At 41.9% G+C, this 27,872-nt stretch overlaps 1 protein-coding gene across 2 annotated transcripts in view; it reads left to right on the forward strand.

The window, feature by feature from the left end:
• The window catches only part of LOC121673083 (uridine diphosphate glucose pyrophosphatase NUDT14-like), a 60,445-nt gene extending 37,207 nt beyond the window's left edge, over positions 1–23,238 (forward strand). Inside the window, exons 2-5 of one of the 2 annotated variants that reach the window (XM_042046130.1) lie at positions 5,237–5,301; positions 7,601–7,869; positions 10,082–10,319; positions 21,208–23,238. In XM_042046130.1, coding sequence (XP_041902064.1) covers positions 7,812–7,869; positions 10,082–10,319; positions 21,208–21,448 — 537 coding nt within the window. In that variant the 5' untranslated portion in view covers positions 5,237–5,301; positions 7,601–7,811 and the 3' untranslated portion in view covers positions 21,449–23,238. The remainder of the gene's footprint in view (positions 1–5,236; positions 5,302–7,600; positions 7,870–10,081; positions 10,320–21,207) is intronic. The other variant, XM_042046129.1, reaches the window with a different exon arrangement.
• The last annotated feature ends 4,634 nt before the right edge of the window (positions 23,239–27,872 follow it).

The raw sequence follows: 27,872 nt of genomic DNA on the forward strand, positions 1-27,872 counted from the left end.
TTTTAAAACCAAATATCTGTTGAGAGTCAAGGGGATTGATTAAATCACTTACTTGCTTTTATTCCTGCATGCTATTTTTGTGTCTCCTTTTGGAATCTGCCATTTCTTTGTCTTCTTTGAGAATGAAAACTGAAATACTGCAGGCTCTGTATTAGTGGTATTGAAGGGGTTTTGACAGTTTGTTTTGGTTTGTTTATTGTGTTTTTTTAAAAATCATACATCATTAGTTCCTAAAGTCTCCCCCATGGAGCTGAGATTATTGTTTGTAGGCAGCACTTACTGGTATTACAGGCTTTAAACTAATTTTGAGATACTTTTTAACCTTTAAAACTAGGTGAAAGTAGCTGAGGTTAATAGCTGAGAAGTCCTGGCTTTCAACATTGTCAGTCTTTTTTTAGGTGCTTTATCTTCCATTATTCATTTCTGATCAGAGTTTGTGTGTGTCACACATATGCCCATGCTTGACACAAGCAGCTCCTGAGTTGCTCTTACAAGGATTTAAGAAAGGTCAACTTCTTTGCCTGTGTTACCTCATCAATTACTTAACATATTAGCATTTTAGTTATTAGTACAAGATTGTCATTGAAAGTCCTCATCTCCAGCCTTGAGAGTCTTAGCTCAATGAGAGAAGTACAGGAGAGCCTTGTCCTTGTCTTTGTGATTGCTATACTGTGGGGATTTTCTAAAATTATTTTTTAGTTTTACAAATTCACATTTGTAAAGTCAGCATTAAAGCCGCACCTAAGAATAAAGAAAGACTGAATCAATCTTTATTTATTAAAGGATTTTGAAAATTTGTCTCATGAAAAGCAGTTAGTAAGTGTCAGCAGTTGCATGTGGATTAACTATAGCCCAGGTTAACAACTGTCAAATCATGAAGACAGATTACCAAATTGATGACTACAAGGCAAAATTGCATGATTACCTGAAAAAAATAAACTATAACAAAAAGCAAAAAAACCCCAAACCTTTGGACAAAAAAAATAACCCTAAAAAACCACCAAAAAAATCAACAAAGCCCCCTAATCCCAAAAACCTTCTTTCAAGTATTGGAGCTCTAGAAGTACATATTTAAGAAGCTGTGGCGAAGTTTATTTGCTGATCTCAGTTCCTAGGATGTATTTCAAAAGAATTAACTTTGCATGGTCCATATGTGTGTGTGCACATTTTAACAGGATGTCAGTTTTCATCTGTCCCCTACCTCAGAACTGCTGTGGTCAAATGCTGCATGTCTTGTGTTGCTCCATGAAACACCACCTTCCTTTCTCAGGTTTGAGAGTGTGAAGTTGTAGTATTTCTAACTAAATGTCTGCTGAGCTGGAATATCACAAAGCATCAGTTACTGTGATTTCAATAAATACAAAGCTGTACTGTGTTGGGGGAAGGAAAAATGTGGAAGTAGTTTTCTATGGCACACAATGGAGTCATTTTCTGAACTCTTCTAAGAGGTGTTTTCAGCTGTAGAGGTTGTATTCCGGTGCATATTTTCTCTTTTGATAAGGGTCTTAGAGGAGGAATTAAGGTTCTGCACTCTTTATGTTGCAGTGTCCTTGGGTCAGCTGTCTGTAATTTCTGCACATTGACTTAGACAGTTTAGGGAAGTCAAATATCCATCAGAGGATCCTAATACCTATTTCAGTCAGGGCTTTTTTGAAGTTTAAATGGTTAAATGCTACATGACAGCCTTGACTGAATAGTTGGAATCCCTTTCAGAAAACATTGTGTTATGGGCCAAGACCAGACACACTTCAACTGCAAACTTTGAGTACGACAACAGCTTAAGTACAGGTTAAATACTCTTTGTATGTGACATTTTAGGTTCACATCTTTCTTAAAATGTTTTTAAGCTACTCTTAATGTTCCTGTATTTATAGAAAGAACAATATTCTACGTCATTGCACAGTAAGCTGTTTACATGCATGATTTCTTTGGGAAAAACTACTCTAATTATAGTAGTGATTTATTTCATCTGTAAAGGGAAGCTACTGCAGCTACTGCAGTGAGAAGTTGAGCTACTGCATTGGGAAGTTGAGCATGAGGCTGGGCTGAAGGCTGAGTAGGTCTGTGGTCTTCAGCAGCTCCGAAGTGTGTCTGCACACACCCTGTCATCTCTTACTAAGTTCTTTTTCTGTTTGGTTGTCGTCCCTAATGCAGCTACTGGCAGATGTGTGGAGGAGCCAAGTCTCCTTCATTGATCAGTGGCATTTACATTCCTGACCTCTCCTTTTACACCTCTGATTTCCCTCAGAGTCAGCTGCGGGAGGATTAGCCAGCAAAGATACACACCTGTGGAATATGGTAAAAGTGGTAATCTGCCACACAAAATGTAAAGATTAGCGGGTCTAAGCTGAGACAGTGTTTCCTTAGTGCAGAGGTGTTATAGCTTGTTTTAAGGCATGGATGGAAGCTTGGGATTTATCATGATCCTTTTATATCAGGGTATTCTTTTCCTTTGTAAAATATAACAAAAAAGTGGTCTTGTGCTGCTGTTTGAGACATGGGTGCATGAAGCCTTTTGTTGCATTAGGACCTTTGATATCCATTTTAGGTTAAATTCTTGTCTAGGATTACTATCTCTTTTAGGAAATGTGGCTGAGCTTTTTTTCTTTTCTAGTGCTTCTGTATGTTTTTTCCCAAATGTGCAGCTTTGGCTTAATTTCTTTTCTGTATCTTTTAGTTGCAGAGATTCTCATGAAAGTCCTTGTGGATGTTTTAATTTTTTACGTTATGTGTTTACTCCTCACTTTAAAGCTGTGTATATAATACCCTAAAATAGGTCTGGTTGTAATCTTTTGAAGGGAATTGCCTTGAAACATCAAATACCTCTGTAATACCCCATGGTATGGTACCACTGAAAGATGTACTTGGACCTACTAATGGATTTGTAGTAGGTTTTTTTTGGTAGCCTGTATCATCCATAAAAATAGCAATCTCAAACTAATTTTGTAGTGAATTCTTTGTATGGTGGTTTAAAACTCTGGAAGATAAGTACTTTCCTCATAGGCCAGACCAAACATCTGAACCCACACATTTGGGTCATTATAAGGAAACCCATTGAAAATGGGAGTGAAGCTCCTCCACTTAGCTCAGTTGAACTGTCTTGCTCTAACTTTGTGTAATACTCAGATAACTGTCCTGAATGCAGCCCTCAGTGGGTTTTCAGAAGTTACAGACCTGGTGACCTGTGGAAATATTTCATGTTATGTTGTTTCTTGTGAACAAAGAAACAGCAAATGGCATTCCCAGTGTTACACCCCTCCTAAGAAGGTAAAATTCTGAACTTTCTCCTCCATGACTCTCCAGCTCTGACAGGAAATAATAGAACTTGTGTGTTGTGGTTTGTTAAAAAATGTAAATTTCTGTTCAAAATTGTTTGTCAGTCTCTCAGAAAATTAGAAGTAATTAAATAGAAAGTTCTACAGATTTGTGCCATTTCTGTACCCTCTCATCTCAAGATGGTGTGAGAAGCAGACAATTGTAATAACTTGCTGCTACTCCTTTCCAGCTAATTTGATCTTGTTCCTTAATTCTGACAGATTGTTTTTAATTTTCCCATCTGTTCCATAAAAATCTCAAGTGATTGACTCCTAGGAAAAAATAATGTCTAATAGCTGAGCCATTTTTAATGAGTTAGTATGAGTTATTTAATGAGACGTGCTGAAGAAGGCAAGCCAAAGGAAAGATTGGGCCTGGGGTGGTGGATGTAAAGAAAGGTAAAGGGCAACCATCTGCTTCAGGAAGCTTCCACTCTCCTCTTCATCAGCAGTTTTAGGCTGCTGCTCTCTCCAGTTTCAGGCAGTGCCCATGGACAAAACAACAAAGGTTCAGTAGCAGTAATTCCTTTTTCCCTTTTATTTAGTGCAGTGTCTGCCCTCAGACAGTACCGTTTTGGGGAGAGGAACAGTCGTGAAAAGGAAAAAAAAACTCAAAGAATAAAAGAATAATATTTAAGTAACCTTAAAAATGTTGTGGTCTGTGGTTTAACTTCATTTCTTCCAGCAACCTACACAGACTCCCAGGTATTTCGGAAAGAACCCCAGTGCCAGTAAACAGAGTGAATGTTCTCCTCCGGCCTCTCCGAAGGCTAAAACCTTTGCTTTAAAATTGCCTGCAAATGGCATATCCCAGGGCAGGAAGCCATCAATATGCAGTACAGGTCTTTGAGAATAGCAACCATGAATATAAATGCTAACATCTGGACTTCTCCCTTCTGTTTTGGTTTTTATATATTATTATAATAAACATTAACATTATTTTTAATAATCATCAGATAGCATTTTCTTTGGCAGCTTGAGACTTCATTATTAAATCAAATAGTGAGAATAAATATACAGTTCTTTTACAAGGAAAGTTGAAAGTTTGACTCAATCCTGCAAATATGCCATTGTGAGTCTAATCTATTGTAGAGTTCATAGAATAATGAATTAACGTCTCGATTGCATACAGTGAGGCAGAACAAATGAGAGAATGCTGCCATGGTAATGAGCAAAATATACACTTGGGGTTTTTTTGGCAGTGGGCTACCAGCTAAGGAGGAAAACTTTTGTCTGCATTTTCTTAAACTAGTAAAACCTGAGAGTGTGTTAAGCAAGCAGAGAGCATCAGTACTCTACACATCCAGAGCATGTCCAAATACTCAGGCTGTCAGGTGTCCCCATGACATTTATTGCAAGCAACCATGAACCACTGAATGTAACAGTTGAAGTTACTAGTTTAAATTTGTACAAAATCGTACTTGGATGGTGTCTGGTTTGAAACCTGAGCTCAGCAAGTAGCTACAGATAGGAGATGCTCTGTGCTTGTACAGAACTCACTGGCTCTGATTGAGACTAGACTGTGCCTGAGGTTTTGACTATCCTAATTTGAGACTGATATAAGGGAACATATGTTTTCATTTGCAAGGGGTTTTTGCTATCTAGTATCAATATTCTTAGACTGAAAGAGAGGGTAGTGGTGGTGTTCCTGTTGGGAAGAAGGAATTGATTGGTGCTTGTTTTCATACCACAAGACAAAAGTGACTTAATTTTGAGTAAATTCTCATGGGCTTTGGGAACATGACCCATTATCTATCCCTCTAGATGGATTTTGGACAAGGACCTTGTTGGGTTGTGGCTTTAGTAATAAATCTTACATGTATTTATAGAGTTGCAATTAAGTTCACAAGATGTAAGTTTAATAGTTCTGCATTAATCCTTCATAAAGCGTTAATCTTTTGGTTTTTTATTTTCCTCCTCAGTGTGTCAATCCTGATCTTTAATACTTCTCGGCAGTGCTTTGTTGTGGTGAAGCAGTTCCGCCCAGGTAATCCTCTTTTTTAGATTTACTTTTGCTCTCTAGTGAAGCAAGCTTTTAAGGGTTTAGCAGTTAAAAGTTGGTGCATCTGTGGTGATAAAATCTTTGTTCTATATTCTGTTTCTTTGTATGATAGCCCATCCTTTTCAGTCAGTCAGAATTTCTAACCAGGGAAATTTCCATTACAGATGAAACAAATGATCAGGGTAGTCTTATATTTTGCTTTTGGGCTGGTTATTGTCCTCTTTTGGATGAAATTACAAACAGCTCTACAATGATCGTGCAAGAAATTGCTTTAATTTGAAGTTCCTTCTTGACCTACTTGTACAGAAGCACAGTATTTTTCTTTTTGTTTTGTCTGAAATATTCTTTTTATTTTTACTGTCTTGTTGTGCATTGTATAGTTGGGAATTTAAAATGAGGGAGATTCAGGACTGTATGCTTTTTCCTCAATATGTGGACAGCTTCATTTTACCAGTTATTAATTTAGGTTAATATACTTATTTGGTTTTTTCTGAGTTTTTGTATCAGTTATTTTAACTCAAAGCAGTATTTACTTTCTGGAAGTTAAAAAGGAAATGCATATTCTCTGCATGTTAATTAAAAGAAATCAGAAGGTATTTCACTGACTGTTGCTAAGAGACCGTTTCGAGACTGCTCATGGTAGACTTTAGAGGAAACTTTCTAGGGTAGTGTCACACTGCCCCTTCTTACTGACAGTGATTACAGCCTCTGCAGTGCTGTGCAGCAGTGTTACACTGACAGTGCATCCTTCTCATGAAGTGCTAATTGCCTTGTATAAAGTGTTTGTTTATCTGTTCAGCACTAATCCACTGTCTTTTATTTGCCAGCGAATAAAGGGTTCCTGTAGCTGTTGCTCTCTTTGAGGCAGTTTTCGGGAGAAGCCTTCGTATGTGTACACATATATATTAATTTATATATATATGTGCTGAGCAGCAACACATTCATTGCATTATCTGTATGGAAGTGTCAAATCAGCCTCAAAAGAGTGGACTGTTTGTGGAGTTAAACCATTCCAGGGGCTGGAGCTGCTCAGGCACCTGGCCGTAGGCACAGTGGTCAGTCAGACACCCCACAGCAGCTCAGTCATCACAATCATGCCCTGACATTACTCACGTCCCTATATTTATAATTATATCTCCATTCCATGGTTATTGTCTGCCCTGGTGCCTGTTCCACAAAGCAAAGACAAAGGCTGAGGCTTTTCTCATTGCCAGATCCTACCAGGATCCCACCAGGAAGGCGATCACTCATTGCTGTGAGTGAACAGCTGCCGCTCGCTCTCCAGGCACGGCCCCTGCACGTGTGCTGGTGCCATGTGTGCTCGTCCTTCCCTAGGCTGTGCTGTCAGGAGCAGCTTTTCCCACTGATGTCTGTGGTGCTTGTAAAGGCACTCATCCTTCCCTGTCCTTGCATTCCCACGCCATTCCCTTTGGCAGCAGCAGCCTTTATGCAGCCACAGCAGAATGGCTGCAGACAGGAGGTCTGAGGATCAGGCAGCTGAAGGAGTTCATGCTGATTTGAGGGGTGGCAGGAGCACACAACCAGTGAGGCAAACAGTGTGCTCTGAGCTTAGATCATCTTGAATGATCATGAAATCACACATTTGGGAGGAGCAGAGAGAAGAAAGTTAAACGTGTATCTCTGTATATGTTCCTCACCCATGACTAATTTGCAAAGGTATTGGTCAATGCTTATTTTGGTAGGCAATTGACCACACATTTTCAAATATAATAAAATGATATATTCCTGGGAAGGGCTGGAATTAGGACCTATGAGCATGTACTCTGGTTTATTCACTGTAAGTATAATGACTTATGGATTGTGATGTTTGTTTTTCCACTGACTTAAAGTAAACAGTATCAAAGATTTGAATCATAAGCCCTGTTCTGTTTCAGGACGTACGGAACACCAGTGCAGTCAGAAGTTAGAGAGGAGCCAGCACCTTCCCCAGACAGCCAGACCCCATTGGCTCCTTAGTCCCTACTGCTGTTTTCTTCTGTTTAGGGGTAGCAAACAAGTCCCTATATGTATCACCCACAAAGGCTGCTTTGAGTAACAGTAGTGATCTTATTTGCTCAGTTTGGTTGAGCCATCTATCCTTTGTCCCACCTTACAGAAAGGAAGGTGAGAACGTCAGTTCTACTGGAGTTTCCGCTCTGAGGCTTCTTACAGCTGAGTGGCTCCAGGGTAATTAGTTCAGATGTGGATTCCACCACTTCCTTAGGAAGCCTTTTCCAATGCCTGCCAACCCTTTCTTTTGTCATTCTTCCTGATGTGCAACCAGAAGCTCCTCTGGGCACAGGTTGATTCCTCGCCATGCTGCCTCTCATGGCCGTGTCCATCTGGCGATGAAGGAGATTGCCCAGCAATGAGGAAGTGGCAGTTCCTGGCCAAGGAAGCATAGGAAGACAAGGGAACAGTGGGACAAGTGGCTGGGTGACTGTGCTGGAGCTTCTGGATTCTGCTTTCCAAACTCTTTCTGGATTTGCCGCAAGATGACAACCTGTGATGAGGAAGAGGAGAGGTTTCCCTCTGAAGAGTGTGCATTAGCCAGTAGGTCACACACTGCTTTTCCATCCGGTTTTTATCACCCTGTGCATCACTTGTGCAGTCAGATTTGCACCTTCAAGAGAGGTATGGGAGATTCTCTGTTCCCTGATATTAGCAGGCAGCTTGGCTTTCTAGGCTTTGCTTATCTTAGAGAGAGAAATTGAGTTTGAGCCTTTGCAAGCCAGGTGATACTAAATTCATAATCAGACTCCTTGGTGAATGCTCTAATACTTGGGCTCTTAAAGAAGTGGCTGGTACTGCTTCTTTTCTTCCTTATCTACAGAGAAAAGCTGTTCCTGGGCTTGAAGTGTGGGCATATCACAGGACTTTGCTCTGAAGAGGACTGCTGGATTACGTCCTTCTGGGAGTGTAGGTTTTGATCTGCGTAGAGCCCAGTTGTGCTGAGGGAGAAGGAGAACGGCAGGTGCCTGATGGAATGACAGGATGGATTTCAGGGATACAAAAGACTTTTACACTTTTAGGTCACATATTTCATATTTCTGTACCCCACACTCTTACCTGCATTCTGTTTTAATGCCCAAAGCCTTTAATGAGATGTATGTGTTGTTCCTTTGTTTAATTATCTGATATGGGTATGTCAGTACTGAAAAAGAAATAAAACTTTCAGAGGATTTGGCTCGTCACAGAGAAATCTTGGATGTGGTTGTCATTTATGGTAATTTTCCTAGCTTTTAGAAGTTTTTGGAATAATGACAATAGACACCCTTCAAGGAGCTGTCCCTTAGAGCTGGCAGGGAATAATTTTTTTTCTGGCTTCATGCTGTGCTTTAAAAAGAAAACTGAGCTCTAAGTCATGTCTCTCAAGTAAGAAATGGAAACTCCTATCTGTACCTGTTTGAATCTCAAAGACCTGGATGTACCCAAGACAAGCAGCTTTGAAAGTTTTGACTTCTGGGGAAAGATTAGATTTTGGATATTGGACTGATCTGACATCTCCCTTTCAAGTGCTGGTCTTGCTATTCTACACTTCTGAGGTGTCAAAACAAGCATTGCAGAAGGAGCTCAGGCACAGATTTCTGGGGTGTAGACTCTGCCTCAGAGACCAAGTGCTTAAGAAGTCATTGTGGTACTTCACTGTTATGCAACATTTCTCTAGAGACCTTTTTTTAAGAAATACCGAGCTAATCCAGTACCTGGAAGGACAAAAAGTTTCCTATTAAACCTGAGTTCTTTTATATCAATTCTGCAAGATTTAGAATGGGAAATAAAAGAGAAACTAATTTGAAAACCATGTTATGTGTATGTGAAATATGCATGTAAAATATTTTAATGGAATAAAAACAGGTTCAAAGTTTAAAATAGTTTCATTCAAGATGGTTTATAACACTCTCTTGGAAACCTTTCATGAAAAGCAAGGGGACAGACATAAGGAAATTTCAAGGAACAAACAAGTGGAATTACACCTGTATATTAAATTTAAAACTATCTGGAGTTGTCTGTCAGTAGGGATTCTTCGTGTGTTGACATCCAGTCCTGCAGTTCTCACTCAGGCAAAACTTCTATTGACATCAGTGGGAGGTTTTGCTTAAATAAGGACTAAAATCTGACATTGGCACTTTCTTTAGGAGTGCATTACAGTGGCAGCTGTTTGTAGATTAATTCAAGAAGTCTTTTTCAGACTCCACACAGGAATCTGTGCAAGGAACTATATGTTCAAAAGAGGATTTTTTTTTTCCAAACAAACATACATGCTTTTCATACCCTTTCTAAATAACAGCTGAGTTGACAGGCTGAAAGACTCATCATTGTGCACATGGTACTTTATGTGCAACCCAACTTTCATGCAAGATAACTGCATAGTTTAAATTAAGTCCCGATATCCACATTGCCCAACAAATGGAAGCTGTATGGTGCTTCTGGCACTTAAATTTCTTGGATGAACTAGCTCCCCTTTTCAATTTTTTTTTATTTTAAGGTGTGCAGGAATTCATTTCAGATGATGTTAGTACCAATAAGGGTTTAAAGAATAATTTTATGGATGTGGCAAGAGAACCTTTGTTCTTTAAAATGCCAGTTTTGTGTGTCATTATTTTAGCAGATAACACAGCGAATTCCTCGTTACTCTCAAGTACTCTCGTGGTTGTGAATTTTCAGGCAAAATTTGTCTACCACCCTTTATTCTACTTAATATGAATAAACTAACATTCTGCCCCTTGTATCTTTCTCTTTTGTGTTTTGGGGTTTTTTTTTAAAGCTGTTTACATGTGTGAAGTAGAAAGGCATCATCCTCAAGTCTTTCAGAATCAGGACAAGGAGAGCTTCGCTTCCCTGGAGAATCCCTTACCTGCTGTGGTTGGAGTCACCTATGAACTCTGTGCTGGCATTGTGGACAAGCCAGGCCTTTCTTTAGAAGAAATTGCTTGTGAGGAAGTCTTGGAAGAGTGTGGCTATCGCGTTTCCATTGCAGACCTCAGGAGGATCACTTTGTACAGGTAAATAGCAGCAAGTTAAAACACCTTGCATTTCATTGTTGCACAGATTGCTGAAGTGGCCTGAATGTTCCCTCTTCCCTAATTTAAGCAGTGTGTTGGAGGAACATGGACATCTGAAGGTACAAGAAAGGTATAATTTTTAGCAAGTGAGAGGAGTATTTACAGAAATGTCAGGAATTTTAAATATCATATAATCAGTATGATAATTATGGGATTGAATTTCCGGGAAGAATCGTACTATTGTGACTTATTCCAAAGACTATTAGAGCAGGGAAAAGTTGCATTGGGCTCTTCAGAGCAGTTTGTTACAGCACTAGAAAACAACCCATCCTAACTATGGTAGGTGTTTTCCGTCTCTGATTCTTATTGTTCAGATTAACAGTAGAAACTGCCCAAGATGCTCTCTGATTAAGCTTTAACATGATTTTGCAGAAGCATGAGAACCTGTGCCACTACATCTCTTCATAGTATTTAGTGTGTAATTAAAGCTTCTTTGAATTGGATAATAATTATTGTTATATATGAAGATTTTGCTGATTTGACTGAGAAAATTATTACACTGTATTTTTGCAGGGTTTCAAATAGTTATTGAAATAGTTTTTAACATGTTTTAAAATATTCATTAGGAGTAAAGGGGAAAATTAATATGTAAGTGGAAAAATAAAAAATGTGAGTTGTTGGTGAAAAAAAAAACCCTCAACAGAAACTTTGCACACAGCTTTAATCCTATTATATCTCATTCCCACCTTTTAGTATTGTTATCCAAAATGTATGTATGTTTGTATTTTACAGAGAAAGCAGCAGGTTTTTTACTTTCTTTATTTTACTTGACATCTCCATTGAACTAGGCCCTGTCATTGGTTTTTAATTTGGGAATTGAATACAAATCCACAGCTGTCAATCCTGGCAAATGTTATTTCCTGCTGGATTAACAAGCAGTGCTTCTGTTGAGGGGAGGGGGTGAATCACAGGAGCTGTCTTTTACAACTCATTGAAACCAGATTAAGGGTTTGTTCTACTGAAAGAAAAAGTGTCTTCCAGATTTATGAGCAAAAGCTGTCTATAGAATTTCATAGGCTGGGTGACACTGACAGGCTGCTGCATGCAGATATATAAATATGTGTATGTATGTATGTGCATACAAATGCAAAACAGGAAAAGTAGAATACAATTTCTGTAGCTGTAGGAGGTTGTAACTTCAGTGTAGAAGTTTAACTCAATATTAACGATTTTTATCTGCCTAAAACTCTTATGTTGTGGTCTTGATAAATGTCTTTGTTTGTTACAGGTGGTTGTTCATTCCGTTGCCTTTTTTTTTTTTTTTAATTGCACTGACTTGTGAAGAGTGTATACAATTTGGGTTTTCTTTGCTGAGACCCTTGCAAAGGGCTCGTAATCCTCCATTGTCCATGTGGACACAGCTTTCTGCCCATGGAGATCCATGCTGAAGTCAGAAGGGCCTGTATAATATTTACATTTTTAAATTAATGTGAAAAGTCGAAGCCTCAAAGATGATATTTTACAGTTTTTTGTTCGATTTCCCATGCTCTATATTAGGATTTTATTCTCAATGTTTTGGTATTCCCATTAGGAGTGTCCTGTTCTTTCTCCCACCAAGGATTGGCATATCTTTCTGATTCTTGAGGATTTGATGCAAAGACAGGAAGTAATCGGTTGCTTTATGGTCTCCTAAGGACATTTTTTCTGTAATGGCTTTATTACATATAAGAATTCCTGGGCATTTTCCAAGTGTAGCAGGTTTTTCCAAATGGTCAATGCTGCTGTTTCATGCTGTGGCTGTCAATACAAAGCACAGGCATAAAGCATTGCATTAATGCATATGCATGCCATTACAATTACAGTGCATCCTGCACTTCTGCTCTTATCTGCCATCCCAGCAATCTGTGTAATAGTTGCTCTGCATTATTTATTGACCCAGTGCCTCAGGTCAGAGTTTTGGGGGGCTCTCTCTAGATGGCTCCTCTTCCGAAAATCAGCCCGAGCTGGACTGACACCAGTTGTGACAAATGTGCAACTGTGCTTTCTCTCAAATCTGATCATTCCATGGCGTGTCTTGGAGGGTTTTGGCATTCTGTCTGAAGTATCTTACCTGTCTGAACCACAAGCAACTTTTCCCTCATGTCTTGCCTAAATTTCCCTTTCTCTACTTCAAGACTGATACTTACTACTCTGTCCCCAGTGGACATGAAGTACTTCTGCACCTTCCACCTATTTGTTAAAACATGTTCCCTTAATTTTAATTTTGGCCTATGCAAAACTATTTTAGTTGATTTAGTCTTTCTCTTTAGATCATGTTTTCTAGATATCTGATCATTCCTTCTGCTGTCCTCTGCCTTCTCTCCATCTGGTCTGCATATTTCTTAAAAACTTAGTGCCCAAAGTGGATCACAGTACTTTAGTGGGGGCTTTCCTAGGTAGAGTGGAAGCATTATCTCCCCTAATCTCACAGATCATTCTTTATACTCTGGAGTTTGTTGTTTGTCTTTTTTGCAGAGGCATTACATTACTAATATAATTTGTCTTCCACAAGGCCTCCCCTATCTCAGAACTAGGAATTGAACTTGATGATCCTTGTGGGTCCCTTCCAACTCAGAATATTCTCTGATTCTGCATTGTCATTCACCTCCTGTCCATATTCTGTGTCATCACAGCCTTTGATTTGAAAGCAGGGAGTTGTCTTGTATTCCTAATGACACCCCTTTCTGGAATCATGGTCATGAGAAGGAAATTGCCTGCCTGGAATAAAAGCAGGAGTTGAGCTAGACCTGACAGAAGGACACAAAAAGCTGAAAACACATCAAATGTAAAGGGAGAGATGGTTTTGGCTGGGGTGGTCAGTACAGTTCTGTGCCTAATGGATTAAGAAAGATAGCAGATAGACAATTCATAGGGAGAACTTAGACTATGGGGAAAGATGGAATAGAAAAACCTTGAGTGGAAAAAGAGGAAGAAGAGATGAAGGAACAATGCAGAGAAAAATCATAGACTGGGAACTAAATGGACCTGGGGAAAGTACATTGATTGTGGTGGAGAATAATTCTCTGTAAGGAAATGAGGAAAGTACTCAGGCTGTATTCAACTTTGCTCTGTTCTCAAGCAGTGGGAACTGTAAGGGTTAGAGGCAATCTGAAGATACCAGGGGCTTTCCTCATTTATTATCAGGGCCTGTAGCAGTGGTTTTGGGGGATTTTTTTAGTGTTTCTCACCTAATCTGGAAAGTGTGAGCCCAGTCCTGCCACGGGTAATTCCTACATATGCAGGTAACCCACTGGACCCCATTATTAAGCTCTGTTGAAGCTCCAGTGACTTAATACTCGTCACATAGAAGTCAGGCGCTGAATTAAGCAGATCTCAGACTTAATTACCTTGAATGATCCACAGAGGAGCTGTGGAGTCAATGAGGAATCAGGAAGGAAGGCAAGAGCTGGGGAATTTACGCCATTTCAGTAAGAATCTTTGGAACAAGTTGTTCCAGCAGCAGGAGGACAGTACGGTGTGGGTGAGTGAAGGAGGCTAGACTGGGGGCAGGTAACGAGAAACACAAACATATTTAGAGGGACTTGACTGGAGGAGGACAGAGGAATCACACTTCAAAAATCAGAAATATCTGTTCCTATTATAGAAAAATGCCAGACAGGAGGTGAATTGAAATGCAGATGGTGCATGTTGCTGTGTACAGAGGAGTGATCATTCTGAAAAGAATCTGTATTGTTTGCAGCCTGTGTGGTGGGTTTCTTCTCATCATCACTACACAAATTTCTACTTTTGTGCTTGGCATTCAGTAACTTCATTTTGGTATTGCAAAAAGTTCGGTTTAAATTATGGCAGCAGCTAATTTACTTTTGGAGGCTTCCAGAAATTTTGGTGGACGCTGGTGTCTTGAGTTCTTGTCAGTTGTATGTATGGCATCAGTCAAAAATAGCATAGGTGGTAGATGTGAGGGGTGTAAAGGAATCACTTTGCTCAATAATAAAATAACAAAATGAAGCTAATCCTATCATAATATAATTATGAACTGAGGGTTCATGAAGGCTGAAGGGTGCCAGTTAAATTGTCCATTAGTAAAAGCTCTAAAAGAAATCTGTGAGCTTCCCTTAATGTTTGGGGTTTTTTTCACAAATGCAAAATTTTTTAGGTAAACAATTTACCTTGGACTTACTCATGTATCAGATATAGCAATTTTTCTATCTGCCATGATCTCCCAGCAGTTTTCAGATTGAATCCCATGTGCTGAAATTCATCTGTGAGTTAGTTTCTTAGGATGAAGTACTTCCAGCTATCTTCCTTGAGACTTGTTTTCTTACAAGACACAGGCAGGGAAATAAGTTGTTGATGATGATGATGATGATGATGTTATTGCTATTGCAAAGTATTTTCTTTTAGTTCTTGAAGCTGTTGGTTTTCTTGAAGAATAATTGGACTTCAATAACACCTCAGAACATCAGAGTTTCTGGTTCAACTTCCTTTTCCCTTCATTACATCCTTTTATCCCAGAGACTGTAAAAAACTCTTGGCTCTGACCCGGATACAATAGGAGCTGTAGGTTCTCAGCCCTGCTGCAAAGAAATCAGATGGATTAGTTTAAAGGCCTGGCTGTATTAAAATAGGTACTTACTTTAATCTTCCTACATTTGATTTTTTTCCCAAAGTGTACAAGACGAGCATTCAGAGAATTAATATTGGATGTTCCAATTACTGTGCCATGGCTTTTAGCCTCTGTGCAATGAGGTAAAAATGGTTTGTATTCACAGGTTTTTATGTAGAAGGAATAATAGCCCTGAAAATGTTGGAGTACATTATAATTAGAAAGATCACCTGCTATTACACCTGTTGGGTGATGGCATAATGTAATATAATTTTATGTTAATTACTTCTGTGCTTTTTTCCCTGCACCTGCTGCTTATGATGTCAGAACTGTACAAAGGTCCTAAGAAGTGACAATAGGAGCTGCATGTCACTGATCATCAGTTTACATGTTGCATGCCCAACTGGATCTTGATTTAAGCATAAATAACAGAGATTTGTGTCACATTTATTTGTAAACATGAATTATGTATTCACTCTGTACCCAAATTCTGCATCCAGATGGCTTATGTCTTATAAAAGGATATGTTTCTTTCAGGAATTTGCATATTAACTATGTAAGATTAAAACAAAAAAAATACATATATTTCTGTGTTGATAGGAATGCTGATTGTTTATAGATTGTGTATTTCTTTAATATTAACACATTACAAGAAATTTAGCCTTTAATTGCTGTCTGTCAGACGTCTGAACTAAAGTAATAAGTCTTCACAAGGATAAGGCAATTTATTTGTTCCCCATGTTGCAGCAGAGGAGTAGAATATAAAGTATTGTTTCTTTTCTCATACATGCTTGTTTCTTCAAATTAAAAGTTTAATATTTATGCACATGATACTTATGAATGAGATAATTGGTTGGCATAGGCAAGCACCCAGACATGAGAAAAAGGCAAAGCTAATCTGAAATGCAAGCTTTGAATTTTGACCCTGATTACCAACATGTTTGTGTGTGGACATGCACACGTGTGTGCACACTCAGTGTGAAGAAAAAACTCACTGACTGTTGGCAATCTCAATCTCATTTGTGGCTTCAGACACTACTAAACCCTTTTTTTAAGCCATAAGATGCTGTTTCTCCACCTCTGATAAAAAATGTATGTACTGTATCTTTATGCTTGTGAACTTAGGACGAGTGAAAAGTCCCATTTTGTGAGCTGGATTTCATGTGCTGTGTACTTCCTCATGCATTTGATAAAAGGGAAGAGTTAAAGGCTTTTTGGTAGCTGCTATTGCCGTTTTCAAAAACAGATTGGAGTGACAGTCTGTCTCCTGTGTTTCCCCTGGTCTGAGAAGGAAGTAGATGGAAATACTCTAATTAAAACCTGGTGCTGCCAGCCAGTCCCACCCCTGGGCGGGAGGTGAGACGTGCTTCACAGTCATTCTGCAGAAGCTCCTTCTCTGGTGTGATGTTGCCTAAAAGTGTGTTGCCCAAGGCTTTAAAAGCCATAGCATGATTTAATCTCACTGTTCAAGTGTTTTATTCAAAATGAAATACGGGAAGGCAGCATACAATCTTGTTTTGATGTGTTAAACTTACATGTAAGTTACTATTGTGATGAAAACCATACGGCTTTGGTATCCTTACTTTGACATGCTTACATTCCTAGACGTGCTGTTGTCAAAGGTAATGGAGGTTTCTAACTGTCTGAAGCAATGCAGAAAGTTCAGTGCTAATAGTGTTTCAGGGTTTAAAATCTCTCTGTTGAAATTACAGGCCTTGTGAGCTTAAGCCCTAATGACTTGACAAGGAGTATTTGTCAGCCATGTAGCTGTTAATTGGAGCGACCATAAACTCCTCGGAGGAAACTGATCCTCACGATAAAGAGGCAAGGAAAACTGAGCTGTGTTTTGCGCAGATCATTTGCATTTGTCCCAGAGTGGCAAATAAGTCAAGCACCGTGCAGACACATCAGAATACAGCTGGAACAGTCAGCTAGGTCAAGCCAGGCTTAGTAGGTCTGGGTCAGTGTGAGCCGTGATATGCTGGGTTTGGGCAGCACGGTGCTAAACTCTGGACTGACACCGAAGCCTGAAGTCTCACCGTGGACTGGTGCTGAGTTCAGACCTGCTCACCCTCCCCCCACCCAAGCCTCTCTTGTCCCAGGAAGGCACCTTTATCAGGAAGGTGGCTTTCCCAGGGTGAAACTCATCACTTGCAGCTCGGGTGTGCTGACCCCTGTGATTTCCACAGATGCAAAGCTAATGAATATAGCTGTAATCTGTTAATAGGTGACTCATTTCAGACCATGGCAAAAGTGTTTATTTGTAGTGGGAAATACTGGGGTAAGGAAAAGCGTATGTTACAGATGTGGGACAGAGGAAGATGGTAGCAAAAAGAGGAGTATAAATATGAGTAAAGGCACATCAAAATTCCTTAAGCATCATACTCAGAAAGTGCAGGTAATTATGAAAAAGCACAGGAAATTCCTAGTGACAGATAAACCTGAAAGCACACTGCAAACGTAATATTTCCTGTAGCCTATGCACCAGTCAGACCCACCTTCTCCCTCTCTGCTCTCTTCCTCCTCTGCACCAGTACCCAAAATCATTGCAATGTACAATGTTTTGCAAGGTTATATGGAAAAACACTTTATTACTTCAACCAGAACAGCTTCAAAGCAACAAACCTAACTTCTGATTTCTATAAAAGCCAAAGGTACTAAGACAGACAAAATGTGAATAGCATTGATTTTTGTGCAATTTTCTAAGGACAGGCAGGATACATTAGCAGTCTGGAAATGTCGTGAAAGACAGCAGTAAGCAATACTGGAGAATATTTAATTTAGTAAAGGGCAGTCCATATGGATCTATGCAAAAATGATCAACTGGCAGTGTAAGCCAGAGCATTTAGAGAATGAAATACCAAGTGAAAAAAGGTACGATATTTGCCTCTTGCAAGAATTAAAGTATATTTCTGTATCTTTCAACTTCTTTCTGAAACCATTGAAATGGTCTTTTAGAATCACAGACTAGTAGAATATACTGAGCTGGAAGGGACCTACATGGATCATCAAGTACAGCTCCTGACCCTGCACAGGACACTGCAAGGATTGCACCATGTGCCCGAGAGCGTTGTCCAAAGGCTTGAGCCCTGTCAGGCTTGGGGCTGTGACCACTGCCCTGGGGTGCCTGTTCCAGTGCCCCACCACCCTCTGGATGAAGAACATTTTTCTAACATCCAACCTAAACCTCTCCTGACTCAGCTTCATGCTGTTTCCTCAGGTCCTGTCACTGACCATGAGAGTGAAGAGATCACTGTCTGTCCCTCTGCTGCCCCTCGTGAGGATGTTGAAAACCCCATTGAGGTCTCCCCTCAGTCTTCTCTTCTCCAGGCTGAACGGACCAAGTGACCTCAGCTGCTCCTCATAAGGATTCCCCACCAGACCCTTCACTATTCTTGTGGTCTCCTCTGGATGCTCTCTAATAGCTCAACATCTTTATAATATTGTGGCACCCAAAACTGCCCCCAGCACTTGAGGTGAGGCTGCCCCAGAGCAGAGCAGAGCAGGACAATCCCTTCCCTTGCCCAGCTGGTGATGCTGTGCCCGATACACCCCAGGACAGGGATATCCCTCCTGGCTGCCAGGGCACTGCTGACTCATGTTCAACTTGCCATCGACCAAGACCTCCCTTCCCACAGTGCTGCTCTCCAGCCTCGCATTCCTCAGTCTGTCCATACATCCAGGGTTGCCAACCATTGCAGGTGCAAAATCCAGCACTTGGCCTTGTTAAACTTTGTATGGTTGGTGATTGCTGATTTTTAATTTGTTGAGGTCTCTCTGCAGGGCCTCTCCACCCTTGGGGGAGTCAACAGCTCCTCCCAGTTTAGTATCATCAAATCGGGAGGAACTGTCAACGCCCTTGAGGGAGATTAGTTAGACAACAAATTAAAGCAGTGAAGATGTTTATAAATAACATCCTGCAACAGTCTGCAAAGTCACCATCTCAATAGTGAAGGGATTCTAGGTAGGCTTAGAAATGTTAGATTTGCTGGTTTGGGGAGAAAAGAGTAGAACAGAATATCGCAAGTAGTAGTCCCAGCATTCTTTAATTTTAAAGAAGTTTTTGGAAGTTGGAAGTTTGGATTGTTTTTTATCACTTTGTAACGAATATCTTGTGGCAAAGTTACACCAGAGAAGAGTAAGTTAGGTAATCAAGTAACAGAGAATGATCATGTGGGCGTGTCCTCCTTTGAATATATATTGTTACAACTTTTGTTGGTTTGTGTGGCTAATTATAAGCCAATAGATGTGAAGAAATGCCATAACTTTGGATATTGTAACAAAGGAAAGGCATTGTATCCAGGACTTTCATCTTTTCAAGGATATTCAGTGTAGTAGCTACTCTTGATATATTTAGTTCATAAGAACAGAGTATCATATGAGTAAGTACAATGAAATAACACCATATGGAAACCACTCCCTGCTGTTTGAGCTGTGGTGGCAAGAACCTAAATTTTATGGTGTAGCGCCTTGGAAATTGGTTTTCCTTTACTTTAGAGAAAAGATGTGTGAACTCCTGATTTCCACGGCTGTAGTTTTTCGTAAGTAAATGGGCACAGGTGCTGTAGAAGGAGATTATGCTATAAATAATCAGCCAGAACTTCTCATAGAAGGGCTTCTTAAATAAAGTCTCTGGTTTTGTATGTAACCTTTGAAAAATATCAAGTAGACATGGAAATACTCAGGATCATTTTCATTCTCCATGTGGGGCACCCCAGATGAAGGTGTCAGACTTGACACTCATCATAACTAACAAGACATTAAATATATTATACACAGCCCTGTGTTTTTCATGGAACCTGTGATGACCAGCAAACTGCATTCTTTGTCTTGAAAATTTTACAGTTGGTTAAAATGTGTATCAAAAACCCCAGTCCTGACACTGGAATAAAGTGATGAGCACAGAATAAAAGAGGTCCAGTATCAGCCCTTAGCGTTCCTGAAAATGCCAAAGGTGGTTAAGTTTCTTTTCACAGGTGTACAGGAATGATCCTGGAGGGCTGAAGCGTCTTGTCCAAACTCACAGAATGTATCAGAAGTAATTTTAGGAAAAGAATTCACTGGTTTGCTCCCTATTCAGTATTTTTTAAAAGTCTATATTGATGTAAGAAACCAACTTCAATAGTCACTATTAGAAACAAACTTCAATAGTCACTATTAATTCCCCAAACAAAATAATTGCCACTGTTCTTAGAAAATTGAGAGACAAATGATTAATTCCTGCTATGGGGTGTGATATGTGCTGGATTAACTGAAAGATTTAGTTGCCTAATGGTTGGGTAAATCTGGATATACGCTCTAAGATCATAACACTGCGACAAATCTGAGAATCCTCTATATGTGTAATAATATGGAAGCTAATTTTTCATCTTGCCCTAATGCCTCATTCATAGTTTCAGTGAACTTTGGATCCAGATTTAATGTGAAAAATCGCCTGTAATCATGTGAAATGAAGAAATTGCGATTACAATGTGAATATTTTCTTGGAAGGACTAAATGAGTGGATTATGTTCTTATCCCTTATTTAATAATACCTAAATTAAATAGTCCTAAGGAAATAGAGGATTAACAAATAAGAAGTATAATACACAGCAAGCGGTCTAGCTGAAGAAAGACTACATAATCTGAAATATCCTCAACTAAATCCACTGGAGCAAATTTAGCAGGGAGACTGAATTACTTTGGACATGTGCGTGCTTACAGTGGTCCATTTGGGTCAAGGCTAAAGTTCAGGAAGGATAGAGAGCGAGTCTCAGACTGCCTTTCTCTTCTTTACCTATCCAGTCCATGAGTGGAGGACTCCAGCTGTGAATGGACATAATCCTCTTAAGAGTAAAAAATCTAAATATTTGTGTAAAAACAAGCAAACAAATGTAGCACGAAAGCACAGAGATACACTGGGGAGCTTCTTCCTGTTGTTTGTGCATCTCTGTGAGTCATCCTGCACTTCTGCTCTCCCTGAGGTCAGCTGAAAGAACTTCTGTTGACTTCAGTGTATGTAGAACAACAGTTCACCAATACAAAACCTTTTTTCTTTTTGTATTTTCTCCCAAACTCGCATTTTTCCAAAGCTGCAGAATATCTTTGAAGATGGATCCATTTTATGTGGAACTGTATTCAAAAGTGTTGGTATTTCTGCATGAAAGTTGCAATCATTTTCTGTCTCAATAATTCTGTCTCAATCGATTTCTGTCTTGCACATTAAGGGCCCGGGGTTCCATTCCTAGCTCCTTGATGCCTTCTGGCTATCTAAAACAGTGTTTTCTCTCTGCTTTTTTCTAGGTCTGGAGTTGGTTTGACAGGTTCTAGGCAGACATTGTTTTATGCAGAAGTAAATGACCAGATGAGAACCAGTGGAGGAGGAGGCCAGCCAGAGGAAGGAGAGTTGATTGAAGTTGTGGAAATACCTTTAGAAGAATCCATGAAGTTTGCTTATGATGAGACTTTCCCGAAGACAATGGGTGTCATCTTCAGCTTCATGTGGTTCCACAACAACATAGCACCTAAACTACCCAAAAAGTAAAGCACCATGATTAAAGGAAAGCTTTTCTGCTGGTACTGTGCATGCAGAAAGCTGTAAATCTGCCTGCCTCAATCAATTCAACTTCTCACAGAGCAAATCTTTCTTTAAATAAATTTGGAAGTAAAATCTGAGTTAAAATCTTTACACAATTTCGATTATTAACAAAACACTTACTGGCATCACTGGGAACACTTGGAGAGGCAAATGTTGATTCTTGTGCAAAGGTTAAGGGAGTGTGTCCAGTTCTCCTTTTTCACAGCACTGTGTTGAAGAGCTGCCCAGGCCCTCAGTGCAGCTGCCTCAGGAGCCTAGTCTGTACGTACTAGCAACTGTGTGTTCATTGTGATTTTTGACATTTTTTTGAAGAAAGCAGCAAACCTTAACATCCACAGATACCTTATCAATGTTCCTGAGTTCAGCACAGCTTTCAGAGAACAGCTTTCTGTGGTGTGTGGCTCCTGTGCAGACGAGGCGTTTGCATTTCTGAACATGCAAACCTTTATTTTATAAGCAAACAGGTCTGTAAATCCTTCTGCTAACATGTCACTTTGACAATGGAGCAGCTGTAAGATTATGTGCTCCTGTTTGTTGCCATTACAATGCTGGGCAGCAGTGATGGTGATGGAGGGGTGAAGGATGGGGGCTTCTGCTGGAACACATGCTTCTTTGTTTGCTTTATGGGCAATACTTGATAAATCAGATCAAACTTTGTCCTCTAGAGCAGGACCAGAGAGGCCGAATTCTTTTAATTTGACTATGAGGTGACTAACACAAGGGATTTCTCTGAGGTTTTCTGTGGTCTAAGTTTCCTTATCACCCAAATGGGAGTAATGGGACTTACCCCTCCGATAACACTTCATGGAATCTAATAATTGGAAGTGCTTTATTGTGATTTTATCATGATTTATGCAGTTTACATGGAAGCCTGTGCAACCTGCACAGATGTACTGAGCAACACAATTTGATTTAATAAAGTGGTCTAATTAGGACATATAGTACTTGTTCTATCAGCATAGTTTGGATGTGGACTGTTTGTCATGTGAAACTATTGAGAGCATGAATGAAAGAGAATCAAGTCTGCCAATTTAATTATGCACTGGGTTATGTTATTCACTGACTTAATCAACATGCCCCCATTATATGTGCCTCCAAGAGTACTGAGGTGCTAAGTGTGTTTAGAAGAGGACTGCAAATATGCAAACTTGAACTTAACAGCTGGAATAAGTGCAGCAGAGGTGTCTGATGGTGTCCAGTGGCTGATTTTAAAGCACTGCATATCTAAATAGGTGTATAAATGAAACAGGGTTTTAAAAAAAGCTTTTAGAATTGCTGCTTGCTGGTTCTCCTACTAATAGGGAGGAAAGGTCCTTGGAAAGCCTCTGTCTGTGGAGCCAGACTTTGTGAAAGTTCAGACACAGCTGTGTTGAGCTGGGCCTGGTCCATGGTGAGTCAAGGGCTGAGTTATTGTGAGAAGCAAATAAATTCTGTCTGTCTGATGTATTTACATTGGAAGGTGTTTTAAGGTGGGGTCTCCACTGCTCTGTCTAGTACAGTGTGTCCTGATTGCTGCTGAGGCCTTTATGAACTACTACAGTCCATAGAATAAATAATGCCTTTTATTCCAGGCTGTAGTTACCAAAGTTTCTATTTGATTCCGTCAAAATTACTGGTCACACAGCAGCTTGTTATCTGTTAGAGTCAAGCTAATAAATGTGTGGGCATACATGTCAAAAGCCTTTTCTCTGTATAATGCAGTAATTGAGAAAAATAAAATATTTTGCCCCCTTCAAGGTGCTGTGACTGTGCCTCTTAACGTTACCAAACCTCCTCAAGGGCAGTTCCAGGCTTGCCAAAATCTGGCCCCAGCTCCTGCTGCTGGTCAGCAGGAGGCTGTTCCCCATCGCTCACCAGGGTGGGGGACTTGCAGGAGGTGTCTGCTGGGGCTGTGCAGGGTGACACCGAGGAGCCACCGCCACCAGAGCAGCAGCAGAGGCTTCTCAGGGGTGGGGTGTGAGCTGGAGGTCACGGTGTGGGAAGAGGGGGATGTGTGGTGGTGTGGAGGGAGTGTGGGGAGGGACTCCACAGGGATGGCAGGGTGGCATCAGTGCTCTGCTTGCTCTGAGGTGACCTCACCAACGCAACCTACAGGCTTCAGAGTGCTTTTAGGCAGTTGATACCCGTGGATAATGATGATGGAGGGCAGTGGCATGAGCTGGGCAGTCCCTCAGCACTTGTCCATGATCTAGGCAGCCAGACAAGAAGCATTGTCCCCACCTCCCAGTCTGCTCCTCCCCAGGGGTCTACTGGGCACACACCAACAAAATCCTGGGGGATGCCGTGGCTCTGAGGCCTTTACACTCCAAGGGGTGCTGGATTCCATCCCTGTGCTCTGCCTCACCATCCTCGCAGCGTGCAATTCTCAAACACGCAGAACAGTCACCGGACTACTTTAATTTTCTTCCACAGTTTGGGACTTTTCCACAGAAACAGCAGTATAGTGAAAGCTGTGCATAAAGCAGTGGGGGATCTGGTGTTTGAATTTGTAATACTAGATATAAATGTGTCTTCAACCTTCTATTTCTTCCATGTTGATTTTGGTGGGACAAATTGCTTCATAAGCAATTATGAAGGTTTGAAAATGTGGGACAAAGGGCTTGACCATGTTGGGGTTTTTTTTTTCCAAAACTGTAGATGATTCATATTTATAAAAATAAAGCTGGAACAATTCAGATGTCACTTCACTCATCAGGGCTCATGTCAGGGATCATAAGTAGAGCAAATCCAATATACATCGGCCAAGCCAGGCAGGAAAAAAGTTCTTCTAATGGAATCTTGAAACCACATCTGCGTTTTAGATGAATCCTTTGGATGTGCCACCACACATACATCCATGGAGGGTGGGCAGTTAGCATAAAGCACGGTCCTCATTTGCTGCTAATGAATACTGGCTCCAGCCTGCAGAACTCTGATCTGATCTCATCCCACCATCCCCATGAGATCAGCATCTTTTATTGAGTACAATTGAGTGGTCCACATTTATAACACAAGTCTTAGAATCTCTGCCTTCTTTACGATTTGACTTTGAGATGTAGAAATAATCTAATGAACCTGAAGTTATGACTCAAGACTTCTAATGAAGCCTGGAATGATAAAATCTTCAATGCAGTGTCGCTGTCGGGCTCACTATCGGGTGGCATAAGAGAAGGCACCAGCACCTCGCAAGTCCATGGACCTCGTCTGTTACTGCTCTTTGCGACCCTATTTGTAAAGTGGCTGCCAGCCCTGAACTACTCCCAGCTCTCAAGAGCAGTGATATGATTAAAACCTCTTCTCCAAAAGGCTGCCAGTGTAAATAAGCGAGCTGAATGACCCCGTGGGGTTGGTGGGGTGCGGGATTCCCTGGGCGCGGGGATGCTCCCGCGCCGCTGGAAGCGCTCCCTGGCAGGCGGCCGCTCGCCTTTCCCCCTCCCTCATTACCATCCCTCGCTGCCAGCCATAAAAGCAGCGCTCCCGACTCCCCGCAGGGCCAGGGCCGGGGCCAGGCCAAGGGCAACCGAGATAATTGCTCCTGAAATACACGTGCCGACTGCGCAGGGCGGCCCGCTGGACAAATAGGGTTTTTGCTAAATTAGGACAATTGCCGAGCACGCTCCATCCCCTCGCCGGGGCTCTATACATAGATGAAAGGCACACCCAGTTGTGCAATCTGTTGCAATGGCACACCTGGTGCTGTCTGCAAGTCTATTCACAACCGTCAGCAGGTGCGACGTGGCCTTTGTGGCCATAAAAGTCTGTCTGGGCCGCCCCTGCTGTGCTCCCCGCGCTCTGGCAGGGGAGGCTGTCACAGATTAATGCGGTTGTTTGAAGCTGTTGGGAGCCACCGCCTGAAGCTCGGAGAGGCTTCAGGGGGATCAGAGCAAGGCCTGTGCACACAGGATGGATTTGCAGCTTCTGTCTTGGTGGCTGCGCCGGAGTGGAGGCAACAGGCAGGGCAGTGCTGCTGCCTGAGCAGGGACAGGGGACGAGAGCAACCTGATCAGAGGGGAGCTGTCCCTGCCCATGGCAGGGGGGTTGGAATCAGGTGATCTTTAAGGTCTCTTCCAGCACAATGATTCTATGATACAGCAGGTTCCCGGTTCTGCTCCCCCAGGAGCTGCCCAGTGGCCCTGGCATCAGGTACCAACGATTTGCAATTGAGCCCCTATTTGGGCTCAGCCTCTCCAAAAAGGGTTTTGCTTGCTTTGCTTTGGGGTGCCACATCTCACACAGCACAGCATTAAGGTGGAGCTCTGAGACCCCAGCCCCAATCCAGACTTGACTTTAATTTAAGGAAGGATGCCATGGACTTTGAAGTAGGTTTTAAGCAGGAGTTTTCATTCCCCCTGGGTCATGCAAGATTTTGCTAGATACGAACAAAAAAAAAAAGATGCTTGAATCCCACCCTGCTACAAAAGGTACTTCTCAATTTGTCTAATCCTTCAGAGCCACTCTCACTTTTTAATTGGCAATGCATTTTTACGAGGACTTAAATGCTCTCGAGATGAATCATGAGGGAAGAGAGGAGAATTCATAGCAGCTAAATGGCCCAGATTTGTGGCTCTTGGAGCTCTCTGGCCTGCCTCAGGACTGGCTTCAGTGCATTTCTCGTAATTGGAAATACAATTGGATACATATTAAACCCTGCCAACCACGCGCAGTATTGCTCTGCTGCTGAAGTGCTCCATATCCTGTGCTGGCTTCAGTCTCTAATAAAACATTCAAAAGCAGTGACGCTCAGAGAAACCCCTTTTGGACCCTTGGTTACGAGGAAAATGGGTTGGGAATGGGCAATGTGGGAGTGTCTGTCAACCATCATCATTAACAGTGGCCCTCATGCCCCAGCCTCGTTAACAGAAAAATCCCTGGGCTCCTCCTGTGCCCACCTGTGCATCAGTTCTCAGGGTATGGGTTGATGGGTAGAGCATTCAACAGTAAGATAGCCATGATTTGATCCTTTTATGACAGCAAAATGCTGTTGTGTGTGGGAAACCCCTGGGGTTGAAGCCCCACCTGTGAGAGTGACCCCTCCAAATGATGCCATCCGAGTGCATGTCCATGATGCAATGAACACAGCCTGGTTTTAACCCTGTTGCCTGGGACTTGCGGAGAGAGGCTTGGAAAAAAAAGATCGGTTTGTTAATACCCCTGACAATAACCCCAGAAGGACATCTCACCTGGCCCAAGGTGCCATGGAAACATGTCTGATGAGCCTTACCCCAGTGCTTTTGGGGTGTCTGGCACAGCACTGGCCTTTTCCAAAGTCCTCAAGAGGTGATGGTGGGCACAGATGATGCTGTGCTGTCTGTGGCACAGCCCAGCCACCTCCTCTGAAGTCCCCCCAGGGGCTGCAGGCAGGGGTTGGGGCCATGAAAATCTCTGTGCTCCAGCCTGCCAGTCCCCTCCAGAGCTCCAGCTGCTCCCATGGGCCTGGGGATGAGGACAGCTTTGGGACCAGAGTCACTAATCGGGTTTCCAATGTGCCTGGCCAGTGGAGGTGGCAGTAAATAAAAGGTGCCTCAATCTCCTGCCCAGCGTGTGGGTCCCTCCAGAGCCCTGCCCTGTTTTGTGGGGAGGGGCTGTTGGGGTAACACTTGCTCATGCAGCAATTGCTGAAATAACTGTTCAAGGCACAATCATGCTCTTGAGAGTGCTAGAAACAATTTAAGAAATGTTCTTGGGGCGAGTGGCGGGTGCTGTGCAAACAGCTCCCCAGGGTTTGTGCGAGGGGCCCCGGCTGCTGGCCCGCCTGGCCCTGCAGGAATGCACTCACACCGGATAACCCACACACTCCTTTTGTAACCTCCTTCCTTTGGTCCTTCAGGCTACCCCGCTCCCACCCTGGCATTTGGTTGTCCTCCTTTTGCAATAAAATCAGGACAACAAAACCAGAGTTATTGCAAGCCCACGCCATGCTCTCTCCAGCGCCTCTTTTCTTGTCACTATGAGAGTGAGAGACTTCAGGAGGACTTCAGCACTCCCCATGGGTCTCCCCAGAGGAAAAACTTGGGTTTTGCTGCTCCCCAGATTCCGAGTTTCAGCAGGCTCTCAGTGGAAACCCGCTGGCCTGGCTGGGTTTGTGCCACAGCCCAAGCACTGCTGACCCCAGAGCTGGAGCTGCAGCAGGGGTGTGAAGGCTTGAGTTACAGCAATCCATCAGCTGCTCATCCTCTTGCCAGCCCCACTGCTCTTCTGCTATCAATCATGTGGGAGCCCCAGGGTGGGTTGGCAGCCCAGTTGCTCCCACTGTGGCAGGTTAGCAGGGTGTCAGCAGCACAGGGGAGCCCTGAGCCTGCAGGGCCTGAAGGCAGCCACCAGAGCTGGGACCTTCCAAAACAAATCTCCTTGGTCTTTGGGACTGGCATCAGGATCTGTCCCATCTCTTCCT

The sequence above is a fragment of the Corvus kubaryi genome, unplaced genomic scaffold (genome assembly GCF_017639235.1).
Source record: "Corvus kubaryi isolate FWS band 111438036 unplaced genomic scaffold, C.kubaryi_AGA036_p1.0 65169, whole genome shotgun sequence".
Lineage (NCBI taxonomy): Eukaryota > Metazoa > Chordata > Aves > Passeriformes > Corvidae > Corvus > Corvus kubaryi.